The sequence below is a fragment of the Chlorocebus sabaeus genome, chromosome 14 (genome assembly GCF_047675955.1).
Source record: "Chlorocebus sabaeus isolate Y175 chromosome 14, mChlSab1.0.hap1, whole genome shotgun sequence".
Classification (NCBI taxonomy): domain Eukaryota; kingdom Metazoa; phylum Chordata; class Mammalia; order Primates; family Cercopithecidae; genus Chlorocebus; species Chlorocebus sabaeus.
Window position 1 is genome coordinate 11147277 of NC_132917.1, and position 16221 is coordinate 11163497.

General features: G+C 36.6%; 1 protein-coding gene across 1 annotated transcript in view; it reads right to left on the reverse strand.

The window, feature by feature from the left end:
* The window catches only part of ROCK2 (Rho associated coiled-coil containing protein kinase 2), a 164217-nt gene that overhangs the window by 57672 nt on the left and 90324 nt on the right, over window positions 1-16221 (reverse strand). The window contains exon 4 of the mRNA XM_038006572.2: window positions 13621-13758. Within this exon, the coding sequence (XP_037862500.1) occupies window positions 13621-13758 (138 nt within the window). The remainder of the gene's footprint in view (window positions 1-13620; window positions 13759-16221) is intronic.

Below are 16221 nucleotides of genomic sequence, written 5' to 3' on the forward strand. Positions count from 1 at the left end.
AAAAATTTTTAAAAACCCAAACCAAAAACCATAATCAAAACAAAAATTTAAAAAACTATTATTACTATTGAAAAAGGCAAGCTATTTTACAACCAGAACTAAAATTTATGAGATCTTTTATTTTAGACTTGGGCATATGTAATGGAAAAACAGTATCAGACAAAATTTTTATATGGGTACCTTATAAATGAATATTTCCCCTCATGGAGAACACAATACAAGAGAAACTATTTAAATAGAAACATTTTTAAAAAGAAACAAACATGAACAAGGAACATTAAAGGCTGAAAGAATGACAGAAGAATTCACTACAGTTTAAAGAAAACAGCTTTCTGAACAAACTACTGCACATAACTCACACAGAAAAGAGCTGAGGAGATGGGAGCAATTTAAAAAAATCTAGAGATACTAGATTCAATGGATACAAGAAGAGGGAATAAGCCCCATATCAATGGAAAGAATGAGTCACTGGTAGCCATATTTGGAAGACCCGTAACTCTTCTCTCCCCTTCCCCATCACCTTGTTCATGATAAACAAGAGACACTCAGTGCACTGAGACTACAGCAGTAGCAGTGGGACCAGAGAAAGAAGATACCAGTCCAGGTTGCTACTGGCCCCCCAAAAGACAGAGAAACCACAATGTCTGAAGAAAACCTATCTGTACATTCTACCAAACAGTATGTCACACCTCTCCCAGAAACAAGCAATGCAAACACAAGTCGTCCACAGACAAACAGGGAAAAGATAAAACTAAGAATCAATATTTGAGAAAAATCAACATCATGAAATAGAGAAACAGCAATTTGAGAAACAAAAATAATACTCAAGGAAATGTTTAATAAGACAAACTGAAGACAGCTTTAAAAATGTAAAATCGACCAGGTGCAGTAGCTCGTATCTGGAATCCCAGCACTTTGAGAGGCCGGGGCAAATGGATCACCTGAGGTCAGGAGTTCGAGATCAGCCTGGCCAACATGGTGAAACCCCGTCTCTACTAAAAACTAAAAAAATTAGCCGGGCGTGGTGGCAGGCGCCTATAATCCCGGCAACTTGGGAGGCTGAGGCTGGAGAATTGCTTGAACCCGGGAGGCGGAGGCTGCAGTGAGCCGAGATTACACCATTGCACTCTGACCTGGGCAACAAGAACAAAACTCCATATCAAAAGGAAACAAAAAATATGTAAAATCAATACCCTCAAAAGGGTAACAGATGTCACATCAATTAAATATTAGGCTGATATGAGGACAAAAAAAACCCCTGAAGTCTAAGAATTCACTATATGACTGATGATAGACGAACAGATTACAGTTAGAAAATTGAAAAAATGAATGGTCTCCGAACACACCGAAGGAGTAAGAGATGAAACACCGAGCAATGTCAGAAAAGCACCATCATCTACCTAAAAGCAGTTCTAGAGAGTATACAGACTAGAACAACAAAGGAATAGTAAACAAAAATTTCTAGAAATGAGTAAAGTTAAAAATCTAAGATCAAGAAAACCTCTAAATGAAACTGAGACTTTATACAGCTAGGGCTAAATTTTCAAAAATTCAAGAGAAAAGTACTGTTTCCCAAAAATGCCATATATACAAAAACATAAAATCATATTGGCAACAAACCTCTCAGCCAACATACTGAATACAAAAGGCAACACAGCTATATCTTCAGAGTTTTGAGGGAAAATACTTTTGATTCTAGAATATGGCAGACAAGAAAACAAAGGAGATGACAAAATGAAATTTTATAACTGACAGACCATTTTCAAAAAAATTATTCAAGAATATAGTTTGACAAAATGAATAATAGCTGGGCACAGCAGTGGCTAATGCCCATAATCCCAGCACTTTGGGAGACCAAGGCGGGCAGATCACCTGAGGTCAGAAGTTCGAGATCAGCCTGGCCAACATGGCAAAACCCCCATCTCTACTAAAATTACAAAAATGAGCCAGGCATGGTGGTGCAAGCCGTCATCCCAGCTAATCGGGAGGCTGAGGTGGGAGAACAGCTGGAACCCCGGAGGCAGAGGTTGCAGTGAGCCGAGATTGTGCCACCGCACTCCAGCCTGGGCAACAGAGTGAGACTCTGATTGGGGGAGGGGGGGAGAATAAATCCAAGAGGATTATGTGAGACGTAATTTTAAAATGGAAGGCATCAGGATGAAGAGAAGGAAGAAATAGGAAAGCATGAGAAGGCCGGTTACCAAATTAAGAAAGTGTGTGTGTGTGTGTGTGTGTGTGTGTGTGTGTGTGTGTGTGTGTGTGTATCGGTGTATAATGTGTTTAAATGATTAAAGGAAATATGAAAATAAATGAAGAGACCACCTCATGTACATGGATTGGAAGAATCAATATTATCAAAATGGCAACTTTCCCCAAATTGATCATTATATTCAATGCAATCTCCACCTCAATCCCAGTGGGTCTTTTCCAAAAACCAACAAGCAGGTCCTAAAATTTATTTGGAAATGCAAATGACTCAGAAAAGCCAAAACAAGCTGGAACTAGAACAAAGCAGGAGGACTTACATTTCCCAATTTCAAAACTTACTACAAAATTACAATAATCAAGACAATACTAGCCAGGCACAGTGGCTCACGCCAGTAATCCCAACACTTGAGGAGGCCTAAGAGGGAGGATGACTTGAGGCCAGGAATTCGAGACCAGCCTGGGCATCAAAGTAAGACTATGTCTCTACACAAATTTTAAAAATTAGCCAGGAATGGTGGTACACCTGTAGTTCCAGCTACGTGGGAGGCTGAGGTGGGAGGATCGCTTGAGCCCAGGATTTTGAGGTTTACAGTGAGTTACAACTGTACCACTGTAATCCAGTCTGTGCAACAAAGTGAGATATGAGTACTGGCATATGAAAGGATATATAGATCAATTGAACACAATTATACAGAACTGAGAATCCAGAAATAAATCCTTGTATTTATGATCAATAAATTTTTTGACAAAAGTGCCAGGGCAATTTAATGAGGGAAAAAATAATTAAAAAAAAAAAAAAAGTTTGAACAACTGGATAGCTACAGTCAAAAAGATAAATATTTTTAGACCCTTACTTCACGCCATAGTCAAAAATCAACTCAAAATGAATTATAGGCCTAAATTTAAGAGTTAAAACTACAAAAATCTTTAAAAAACACAGGAGAATATCTTCATGAACCTAGATTAGGCAAAGGTTTCTTAGATACAACACCAAAAAATGCAACTGACAAAATAAAAAACTGATACATAGTATTTCATCAAAATAAAAACTTTCTGGCTTGAAAGATACTATTAATAAAATGAGAAGATGAACCACAGGTTGGGAGGAAATATTTACAAGTGATATATATAGCATTGGTCCTTAGGGATATGCACACTAAAACCACAATGACAAGCCACTTAACACCCATCAGAATGGTTATACTAAAAAAGACAGAAAAATAGTTAAGAGTTGATGAGAATGCAAAATGGCACAACCACTTTGGAAGCCAGTTTGATAATTTCTCACAAAGTTAAACATAAATGTAGCAAACAATCGAGGATTGCACGCCTATGCATCTACCTAAAAGAAATGAAATATATCCACCAAAGACTAATAGCAAATATTCATATCTGCATTATTCACTATTCACAATGGCCAAAAAGTGCAAGCAATTCAAATGTTCATTAACCGGTAAATGAACAAACAACATGGAGTACATCTCTATACCATTTCCACCCCAACTGGGTGTTCTGCAATGCAATTCTGACATGAACCATCAAGTCTTGGCATGAGATGCCACAAGTGAAGAGCTCAGTCTTCCACAAAATTTCCCTCACTTCAGAAATCAGCTGCACTTTGGGGATCCACAGGTTCTCTACATTTTGGACTTACTGGCTGCAAATTCAGGGGTTCCCACAACCTTCTTAGGCTTAACAATTTACTAGGATGACTCACAGAACTCAGCATAATGCTATATTTATGATTACAGTTTTATTACAAAGGATACACACAGAACAAAGTCTAGAAGAGATTATGGAGCTTCTGCACCCTTTCTGTGTGGAATAAAAATGCATCACTCTCCTTGCACCAGAACATCCATGTGTTCACCAGTCAGGAAGCTCCACTGAGTGTCAGTATCCAGAGTTTTTATGAGGGCCCCATTACACAGACATGATTAATTAAATCACTGGCTGAATGATTAAACTCAATCTCTAATCCCCCCGCCCCCCACTCCGGACATCTCCTTTTTCCTCTCCCGGGAGGTCTGGCAGCTAAAAGCCTTAGTCTTCTAATTATGTGTTTGGTCTTTTGTAGTGGTCAGCCCTCATCCTGAAGCTATCAGGAGGCCATCTGAATCACCTCATTGGCGTAACAAAGACACTCCTATCACTCAGGAAATTCCAGGGCTTTTGAAGCTCTGTGCCAGAAATGGCGACAAAGACTAGCTATATTATTTATTATACCACGCCATACAATGGAATACTATTAAGCACCAAAAAGGAATGAATTATAACAAATGTTACAACATGGATGAACCTTAAAAACAGTATGCTAAGGGAAAAGTATCAGATGCAAAAGACAACATATTGTATGATTCCATTTATAAGACCTGTCTAGAAAAAGCAAATCTACAGGGACAGAAAGCATATTAATGGTTGCCTGGGGCTTAGAGGGTGATAGGAAATGTGAGTGAAGGGTACAAGTAACCACTTTGGGATGGTGGAAATGCTCTAAAATCAGATGGCAGTGGTGGTTCCACAATGCTATAAATTTCCTAAAACTCACTAAAGCATACACTTCACATAGGTGAATTTTATGCTATGCAAATTATACTTCCATAAAGTTCTATTATAAAGTTGTCTTACAAAGGTATAAAAAGTTGCATACCTCAATAAAGTTGTATAGTTATTATACCTCAATAAAATTAATTTTGGAAACTTACATGTGCATGTTAAAATGGTAAACACAGCCACTAGAACAGAAAAGAGACAGTGTATATATTTTCCATCAGAGTAAAGGCAACTCTAAATTTACCACAGCTTAAAAACAAACTTTCAAAGAATCAAGTTAATCTACAAAAAATAACGTAGTTTTATTTGTAAGAGAGAAAAACTGGGAAAAACCTGAATGTCCATTAACAGATGAATAGATAAATTGTCACATATCCCTACAAGGATATATGTAATAAAAAGTAATACAAGTAATAAAAAGGAATGAAATATTGATATACATCATGGATGAATCTCAAAACAATTTTGTGGAGTCAAATGAGCCAAATAGAATCCCTTCAAAGGGATTGAAGTTAGACTACATACTGTAGAAGATCCATGAACTTAAGGATATAGCAAAAAAAACTTTACAAAATGAAGCATGCAAAGAAAAAAAGACTGGTGGAAAAAAAGTATCAGTTACCTATGGGACAACATCAAGCAGATTACACATGTGTAACTGAAGTCTGAGAAAGGGGATAGGGGCTTAGGGGACAGGAACTGAGATAGAAAAAACATTTAAAGAAATAATGGCCAAACTACCTCCAAGTCTGATGAACTCTATAAACTCATAATTCTAAGAAACTCCAATAAATACCAAGCAAGGTAAGCGAAGCTAATTAAAGTACTGTGTTACTGGTGGCAAGAATAGATAAATGATGCAGTGAGACAGAGAACCCCAAAACAGATCTATGCACCGATGGATAAATGAATGACAACATAAGCAGTTAACATACACCAGTGGGGAACAGAAAGTTTTGTCAATATGTAATGTTGGAACAACTGAATATCCATATGGAAACAAATAAAATTGAATCCTTAAATAACACTCTTTAAAAAATCCATTCTGGGCTGATCTTAGGTGCTATGGTCTGAATGTTTTGTGTTCCCACAAAATTCATATGAAATCTTAATGATGGTGTAACACCCTCGTCCTAAGGTGATGGTATTAGAAGAAGGGGCTTTTGGGGAAACGCGTAGGTCATGGAGGCCACTTGAGTCACCTTGTTAGCATAACATGAAGTCAGCCCTCATAAATGGGTTTAGTGCCCTTGTAAAACAGGCCCAAAGGAGCTCATTCACCCCCTTCTACCATGTGAGGACACAGGGACAAGGTGCCATATATGACAACGGGGATTCTCTAGACAACAAATCTGCCAGCACCTTGATCTTGGACTTCCCAGCATCCAGAACTGTGGGAAATAAATTTCTGCTGTTTATAAGCTACCTGGTTTATGGTATTTTGTTACAGCAGCCCTAATGGACTATGATAGGACAGAGTAACAGGGAAAAAACAAAAGTCAGAAAGGTAACATAGCAGAATATCTTCATGATCTCAAGGTAGGGACAAATTTTAATGAACACAAAAGGCCATTAACCATAAAAGTTTGATTAAACTTTTACTGCATTAAAATCATGAATTACTATTCATCAAAACAAACTATAAAAGGAGTCAGAAGTCAAGCCACACAGAGGGTAGCAGAGCTGAGGAAGGGAAGGAGGACGATTCACGTGTGAGGATGGGTGCCATGGGATACCAAAGCCCAAGTGAGACAGAGTAGGGATGGGACTCTACCCCTGCCTTGACCTTCCTTCCAGCTGATGGCTGGAACTTGAGGAAACTAAGATAAGCAGAATCCCATCCTAAATCTTATCAAGTTGCCATACTCACTGAAGTGTGATCTTGAAGAAACTAAAATACACAGAGTCCCACCTTAAATCTTACTCAAGGTAGTTAATCCTATCGCCCATATGCACATAAGACCAGAAGAATGGCTAATCTCTACCCCTTGTCTCCTTGTAATACTAAACTCCCCACCCAGGGAGGAGCTTATTCACCATTTTGTTATCATGCCATGTGTGTACTACCATGATTTCTCACTGCACCTACACACCTTGTGCTCCACCCTGCATATGTAATGACATTCAAATATCTCATGCTTATTTATGTCATCATGGTTCTTAAAACAACAAAAAGACTATCCAAAAAGAGTCAGCTGAAGAACTCTCGCTCCAGTGCTGTCTCCCTGGTGCTCCAGCATCAGCTATGAATAAAGCCTTGTCTGGGACACTTTCTTGCCTCATTTCATTTTCTAGTGCCTGGGAGCCTAGGAACCTGTGGTTGGTAACAAAAACAGGGTCCAAAGGACATCCAGGCAAACGGGCAGCCTCGTGGGGGATATTACAGCTAAAAAGGATGATAAGTCAAGGGAAGATTGAGGAAATGTTCAAAACTGTAAGAAAATAAATGTGATGTGGTTTGAAACTGGATCCTCCTGCTATAAAAGACATTACTGGGAAACTGGTGAAAACCTGATTGGGATCTGAATATTAATGTAATGTATCAATGTTAATTTCCTCATTTTGAAGCAGCATTTTTGGTTGAAATGTAAGCGCAAGGGAAATATCTGTATTTTGAAACCTATTTAAACTTTCCAATCAAGGAGCTTCTTCCACCTAACCTTCAATTAGAAATGATTAACTTGTAATAATCAAAAGAAGAATTTTTAAATTTTCTGAAAATGCCTTCTCCAAGTGATAAATATATGCTTGAGGTCAACATTAACAGTCATAAATAATGTATGTACTCCTGATATGACAGCATGAAAATGGCACTTTAACTCTGCAGTCTTTCTCCCAAAAACCCATAACCCTAGTCTAATTAGTAAGAAAAACACCAGACAAATTCCTACAGAGGAGCATCCACATCCTACAGTATAATTCATGTACTCCTCAAAACTGTCAACATCATCAAAAAACAAGGAAAGTATGAGAAACTGTCACAGTCAAGAAGAGCCTAGGAAGACACGATAACTACATGTAATGTGGTATTCTGGATGGGATCCTGAAACAGACAAAGAACATTAGGTAAAAATTTCAAAAATCTAAATAAAGACTTTAGTTTAATATATCAATACTGGTTCATTCATAAATTTGTAATAACAGGGAAAACTGTATTGGGCATAGACAGGAACTCTATACTGTCCGCTCAATTTTTCTATAAACCTAAAACTTTAAGAAACAATCATGTTAGTGGATAATAATAGTACGTGGCAATACCTAGCTGTGTGAAAGGACATTTTCAAAGATGAATATGTCAAATATTTTTACACACCAGCATTAACAGATGAGTATTTGTACTTAATTTTGATGATAGGAAACACTAATTGTGGACTCCAGTTGAGCAAACATCCAGAAAAGAATTTCACTCTTGTCATTAGTAGACCTGTATTTTTAAAACTGTATTATTATCTCTTAAATTTCATCAATAAAAACAGTGTAGAAATTTGTTTTCTCATTATATACTTACACAGGATCTTCAACTTTGCCTCTTAAGTTGCAAAGCCTAAATATTTACCATCTGGCCCTTTACCAAAAAATGTTTGCAATTCCTGGCATAACTGAAATGAGATTGGCCATGGTTGGTAATTGTTGAAATTGGGTGAACTGTACATGGGGATTCAATATACTTTTTTTCTCTACTTTGGGATAAATTTATCGTAATACATTTTTAAAATGGAAAAATGTATCATTAGGCTGGGTGCAGTGGCTCATGTCTATAATCCCAGTGCTTTGGTAAGCAGAGATGGGAGGAATGCTTGAGGCCAGGAGTTCGAGATCAGCCTAGGCAACACAGTGAGACCCCGGTCTTTACCAAAAATGAGCCAGGGCACGGTGGTACATGCTTGCAGTACCAGCTACTTGGGAAACTGAGTTGAGAGGATTGTTTGTGCCTAGGAATTTGAGGGTTCAATGAGCCATGACCTTGCCATTGTACTAACTACAGCCTGGGCAACAGAGTGAGACCCTGCCTCTAGAAAAAAAAAAAAAGAATTTTTTTCTTGAAAGTTTTGCAAGTAAGTTCATTCAAGCCTTATGAAATGAATAGTTTATATTTTATATAAACCATACCAAAGCACAGAAAAAAGTAGTATGCTCTCTTAGTATGTCTATCACAATAGTCTTACTGTAATAAGAAAAGCAAGAGCCCATGTTTAAATAATTAAAGATCAAATCTCATTATGCACATAGATGCAAAACTACTTAACCAATTAGTAAATCAAATTCAGTATCCCACTTTAAAAAATCACATTATTGCAAATAGCATTTACTTTAAATTTTACACTTTGAAATCTTTTTCAATGCACTATAAAAGATTAGCAAATTTCATTTGCTTACTAATTTATATTCCATATACATTAGCAATGAAATTCATATTCCTTATACATTGCTTAATGTATAAAAATATAAATTATTATAAATTATATATTATATATAAAATTATATTATGAATTTATAAAAATATAAATTATATTTTTAGGCTTAATGTATAATGAATATAAATTATTAATAAGCATATGAAAGATGCTGAATCTCGTAAGTAATCAAGGAAGCACAACTTAACACAGTTAACACCTTATTTCTCAAGCATGTAACTAGTAAAAATTTAAAAGTTAACAATATCAAGTATTTGCTAAAACTGTGGTGAAAGAGAACATCTATTTTACAAAGATAACGTAAACTTGTAAAGAAAAATTTTTTAACAAGGCAATCTGGTGCTACCAATCAAAATGTCAAATGTGTATACCATCTGACCTAGCAATCCCAATGCTAGGAATCTATTCTAAAGAAAAACTCACACATGTATAAAAGACAGACCTACAAGCACAGTTAATTACACATCAAGAGCACAAATGTTTAAGATAGGTCTGGAGCACCTACATCACATTGCAAGCAAGCTATTAAAGACTATTAAGGCTTCATTAAAGGTTTCATAAACCAACCTCATTCTGATCCCACTGGTCAAAGGTACCACAATTTCAGCATCAATAAGATATTCAAAGGACTGAAACATATCAAACAGGTTTTAAGTCCATGAGTTCAAACTGATTCTCCCCCAAAACTGGTCACCCTTGTTTTGAAAACTGGTAAATACAATAAAAGAATAAAGTATTTACCCTGTACTTCCAGTATGAACTGCACCCTGAGTAACTAACAAGTAAACAGAGAATTATTTTTCTTCACAGAAGTATTCCAGTCACTATAACCAAGGAGGAACGACTGACTTGAAGTATCATTTTACAAACCTTAATAAATGATATATCAAGACACTGAGCACAAATACCTGATAATACACCACCAGATAATCAGATATTAGTCTTCTTATAGGTGGCCTATGAACCTGGTCTATGAAGTAGTCCTGCACCATCATCGCCTTCCAAAGTGAAACCTGAATCTGATCAAGCCTCTATATCTAACAACCAATTTACAAAAATACAAGTGAGAGAGAAACATGTTAAACTACACCACAAGAAGAGATCAGCAAAACCCAGGTTTCTTCAACCTGGGGACAAAAGTAAATGAAAGAAGAGGGTTGAGAGATTTAAAAGATATACCTGAACTTAAATTTTTTTTTAATGCCAAAACTAAACTAAGGTGTTTAGGGGTACACATCTGGGTGATAAAACTACAAAGGAAAGCAAGAAAGCATTTGCCATAAAAATAAGAACCCTAGAAAAACACAGCAAACTGGATATATAAATGGCTTTAAAAAGACAAAGTCCTCTCTACCCACAAAAGAATAAAAGTTTTTAAAATATGTCAATATTTATCTATTGAATTCAGAAATCATCCTAAGAATATATTTCCAAGAAATACAGATAGGTCCAAGATTTGACCTATTACTGTGGCTAATTTATATTAACAAAAATGAAAAGAGTTATTTCTAACAAAAGTATAGTAATTATGGGGGCATTAATACAATTAAATATTGAATAGTCATTTAAAAATAAGAGCTGAGATTTGGAAAACCTAAATAATCCAATGAAATTAATTATAGGCATATCCGATGACTCATTAATTTCACTGCAATGTAGATCCCTAAAAGAAATGTGTGAACATATGTACCAAAATCCTTATGAAAGAATACTCAAAACAGCACTATTCATTATAGTCAAAAAGGAGAAACAACACAAATGTCCATTAAGTGATGAATGAACAAAGTGTGGTACAACCATGTAACAGAGTATTATTTAACCATAATAAGAAATTAAGTGTTGATACATGCTGCAACGTGAATGAATGAATGTTAAAACATTAGGCTAGGTGAAAGATGTCACAAAAGACATACATACATGTTGTGTGACCTGATTTATAGGAAGCTTTCAGAATAGGTAAACCCATAAAGACATAAAATAGACTAGTAGTTGACAGGGGCAGGGGAGAGGGGGAATTGGGGAATAAATGCTAATTGGTCCAGGGCTTCTTTGGAGCGTAAGAAAAATGTCCTAAAATGAGGTAGTAGTGATGGTTGTACAACTCTGTGAAAATATTCAAAATCATTGAATAAAACAATAAATAAGTCAGTCACTTTCACAAGTTTTCCTAAAAAGTAAAACATTTTATACACATAAATATAATGGTGCATGGAATGTTGTTCTTTACCAAGAGAGATAAGCATATAAAGGCCACAATTATAATCGGATTTACTTCTTCAATTGTACTGTGTTTCACTATTGGTTTGCTTCCTCAGATCCAGTATCCCAATTACCTCAATAATCAGCAGATTTTCTTCTATCTCAATTAATTCTTTATAAAGGTTCACACAGCAGATTTAAAGATCAAAGAGTATCAATTTATGAAATAACTAGAAATGGCAATCTGGTACTATGAAAGCGATTTAAAGTTAAAAGTGAAACAAATACTTTATTGCAATACTTCCTTAATCAGATAAATTATCATGGTATACAGGCCGGGCACAGTGGCTCATGCCTGTAATCCCAGCACTTTGGGAAGTCAAGGCAGGTGGATCACCTAGGGTGAGGAGTTCAAGACCAGCCTGGCAAACATGGTGAGACCCCGTCTCTCTACTAAAAATACAAAAATTAGCCAGGTGTGGTAGTGAGGACCTGTCATCCCAGCTACTCGGGAGGCTGAGGCAGGAGAATCGCTTGAATCCAGGAAGCGGAGGTTGCAATAAGCAGAGATCATGCCAATGCACTCCAGCCTGGGTGACAGAGGGAGACTCCATCTCAAGGGGAAAAAAAAATATCATGGTATAGAATTTGCCATAAAAGTTTTAGTTTTGCTGTACATATCAGAATTTCTATTCACTGCCTACAATTTTAAAAAACAGCAGGGGAGGGAGCAGCAGTGAGGATCAACCTTATGAAAAAGCAACAGTAATGAGCTTCTAAATAACATGGTCAAAAGTGGGGTTTTTTTTGGGTGGAGGTGTGGGGATCTGAACTGCCTTCCACAAGCAAGGTATCAAACTCCCAGATCATTTAAGCATTCTGAACAAGAACTGGTATATACCTAATCTTACTCATGATACTTGTTCAAAAATGCTTGCAGATTTAGTTACTAGCATAAAAAAATTTTTTAGAGAAGTAAAGCTAGAGAGAAATATAATGGTAAAGAAGGCAAAGGCCAGGTGCGGAGGCTCACGTCTGTAATCCCAGCACTTTGGGAGGCTAAGGCAGGCAGATCACTTGAGGTCTGTAGTTCGAGACCAGTCTGGCCAACACGGCAAAACCCCATGTCTACTAAAAATGCAAAAATTAGCCGGGCATAGTGGCAGATGCCTGTAGTCTCAGCTATTCAAGAGACTGAGGCAGGAGAACCGCTTGAACCTGGGAAGCAGAGGATGCAGTGAACAGAGATTGCAACACTGCACTCCAGCCTGAGCAACAAAGACTTCATCTCAAAAAAAAAAAAAAAAAAAAAAGAATGAAAGCAAAGCAGAAACATAAATTCCTTAACCCACAGTCAAATAAAAGGCAAAATTAGGAGCCATAATATTATAATATTGTAGAATTTTCTAAATGTTTATTGTAGGAAGTTTTTGTTTTGTTTTGTTTTTCTTTTCAAGATAGGCTGATAAATGTAACATAAACTTTTTTTTTTGAGACGGAGTCTAGCTCTGTCACCCAGGCTGGAGTGCAGTGGCACAATCTCAGCTCACTGCAACCTCCACCTCCCGGGTTCAAGCGATTCTCCTGCCTCAGCCTCCCAAGTAGCTGGAATTACAGGTGCGTGCCACCATGCCTGGCTAATTTTTTGTATTTTTAGTAGAGACAGGGATTCATTGTGTTAGCCATGATGGTCTCAATCTCCTGACCTCGTGATCCGCCTGCCTCGGCCTCCCAAAGTGCTGGGATTACAGGTGTGAGCCACTGCGCCTGGCCATAAAAACTTTTTTTAAAAAATTATTATACTTTAAGTTCTAGGGTACATGTGTACAATGTGTAGGTTTGTTACATATGTATACATGTGCCATGTTGGAATATTAATATGTATATATCCTTCCAGATGATTCCATGAATTTACTACGTTCCCACTATGTAAATCACAAGAATAAGTGGGTATGAAATAATGGCATACTGGTATTCAAGCCAATTCTTTATAAAAGAATTAAGAAGAAATAGTTGTAAGTAATACTTGCTTCCATACAACAATTTAAGTAAGTATTACATGTCATATCTATGTGGACATACTGTTTTGGAACATTAAACAAATGTTCTGAATCAAATCTCCCAAAAATAACTGCACTGTTACTATGTAAATGAAGCATAAGATTTGGTACACAAAAATCAACTCATGAATAATAAAGTACTCATTAAAAAAAGGAAATAAACTTATAAAACTTAGTATGCTTACCTGAACCACCCAGGGGCTATTGGCAAAGGCCATAATATCTCTTTCTTCCCAAAAAAAGGCAGAATCTGATCTTTTTATCATTTCAAACTTACTAAGAAGCTTCATAGCATAAACCTTCTGTGATGCCTTATGACGAACCTGTTTTTTAAAAACACAAAAATTAATACTTCAATGTTATAAGAGAAAGGTAAATAGATGATACTATAACGCTATTATTAAAGACTTCAGTTACAAAAAAATGGTCCTTAGCTAATAAAAAGGAAAAGTAAAACATTTTTAATGAAAGAAACAAAGGAGAACATTTCTAACAACCTAAGTATTTCATGAAATATGTAATACTTTTAAACACTAAATTCAATATACAGCTCTCTCATTTCAACTAAATGAAGGTAAATTCATGAAGCTTCATTCTCTCATATTAGTCAAGCTAACCAATTTTAAGAATGAGATATTGTTAAATAAGAAACTTAAAAGATATGTCTACTGAAAAAAACCATTTACGTAAGTAGTCTGAAACATCAATGTACACATATCCCTCACTATCTGCCCATAAGAACTTAATAAATTTAGATATCAAGGGATACCTATGATTTTGTTAAGTCACTCTTATTTCTCTTTAGGTGTCCTAATTAAAGGTTTTCTTTTGTTTTATTTGTTTGTTTTAAGGAAAAAAAATACTACCAACGATGAGGTCCTTTGACCAATTCCTATGTTTCCGATTAGACTGCAAATTCCATAAATGCAATAAGATTGTCTAGTTTTGACCACCCTTTTAATTCCAAGAACATAGCAAACTGTCCACCAGGGAGCCAATAAATATTGAATGAATGATTATAACAGTTAACATTTATTGGATAAGTAACAACTGCTAACACTAATGCTTGGGTGTCTAACAGGATGCCTAAAACTGAAACTCCTAATCTTCACCCCTGAATTTATTCCTCTCACAGTTATTCCCCATTTCAGTAAATGGCAGCTTCATCCTTCTAGTTGCTCTCGCTAAAAAATCCTTTGACACCTCTTTTTCTCTGAAACAGCTTACCAAATTTATCAGTAAATCCTGTCAGTTCTACCTCCGAGTAGTTTCAGAATCCAACCATTTCTAACTACCTCCACTGATACCACCCTGGTTCAACATCTTTTATTTCAATTACCAACTTGTTTCCCTCTCTCTTATCCACAGCCTAGTCTCCATTCTGGAACACAAACCATTTCCTGTCACTCCTCTGCTTAAAACCTCCTTACAGCTTCCCATATCATCTCTGCATGTTCCCTCTGCCTGAAATCCTCCTGTAGCTGGTTCAATCCTTCACTTCCTTAAATCCCTGTTCAAATCCTGCCTTCTCAATGAGGTCTACTCTGATCAATCTACTTAAACTTTCAGCTCACTATCCCCTTCTACTGCCAGCATATTCCATATTCGCTCACCATCCTCTTCTGCTGCCAGCATATTCCATATTCCATTCTCTGTGTCATGTTTTTGCTACATCGCACTTATTACCATCTTACATCCCATTTTTAACTTATTTACCACCTACTTCTCAGCACCAGAATATAAACCCAATGAAGGCAAGGGTTTCTGTGTTTGGTTCAATGTTTAATCCCCATTGTCTAGTATGTCTGGCACATAATAACCTTTCAATAAATATCTGCTGAAAGAACAGATTTACTAAGTACTCGGCATGTGCCAGGCACTGTGTGTTCTGATACATATATTATTTTACTTAATCTTCATTCCCAGTGAGGATATTATTTCCCCATACTGCAAATGGGAAATGTGAGGCACAGAGACATTAAACTGCCCAAGGACTATATAGATAGTAAGTAGAATTAACTCAAGATGGATTAAAGACTTAAATGTAAGACCTAAAACCATAAAAACCCTAGAAGAAAACCTAGGCAATACCATTCAGGACACAGGCATGGGCAAAGACTTTATGACTAAAACACCAAAAGGAATGGCAACAAAAGCCAAAATTGACAAATGGGATCTAATTAAACTAAACAGCTTCTGCACAACAAAAGAAACTATCATCATAGTGAACAGGCAACCTACAGAATGGGAGAACATTTTTGCAATCTATCCAGCTGACAAACGGCTAATATCCAGAATCTACAAGGAACTTAAACAAATTTACAAGAAAAAAACAACTCAATCAAAAAGTGGGCGAAGGATATGAACAGACACTTCTCCAAAGAAGACATTTATGCAGCCAATAAACATGAAAAAAGCTCATCACCTCTGGTCATTAGAGAAATGCAAATCAAAACCACAATGAGATACCACCTCACACCAGTTAGAAAGGCGATCATTAAAAAGTCAGGAAACAATAGATGCTGGAGAGGATGTGGAGAAATAGAACACTTTTACACTGTTGGTGGGAATGTAAATTAAACCACTGTGGAAGACAGTGTGGCAATTCCTCAAGGATCTAGAACCAGAGGCCAGGCGCGGTGGCTCACACCTGTAATCCCCGCACTTTGGGAGGCTGAGGCGGGCAGATCACCTGAAGTCAGGCATTCGAGACCAGCCTGGCCAACATGGTGAAACCACATTTCTACTAAAAATACAAAAATTAGCTGGGCACGGTGGTGCACGCC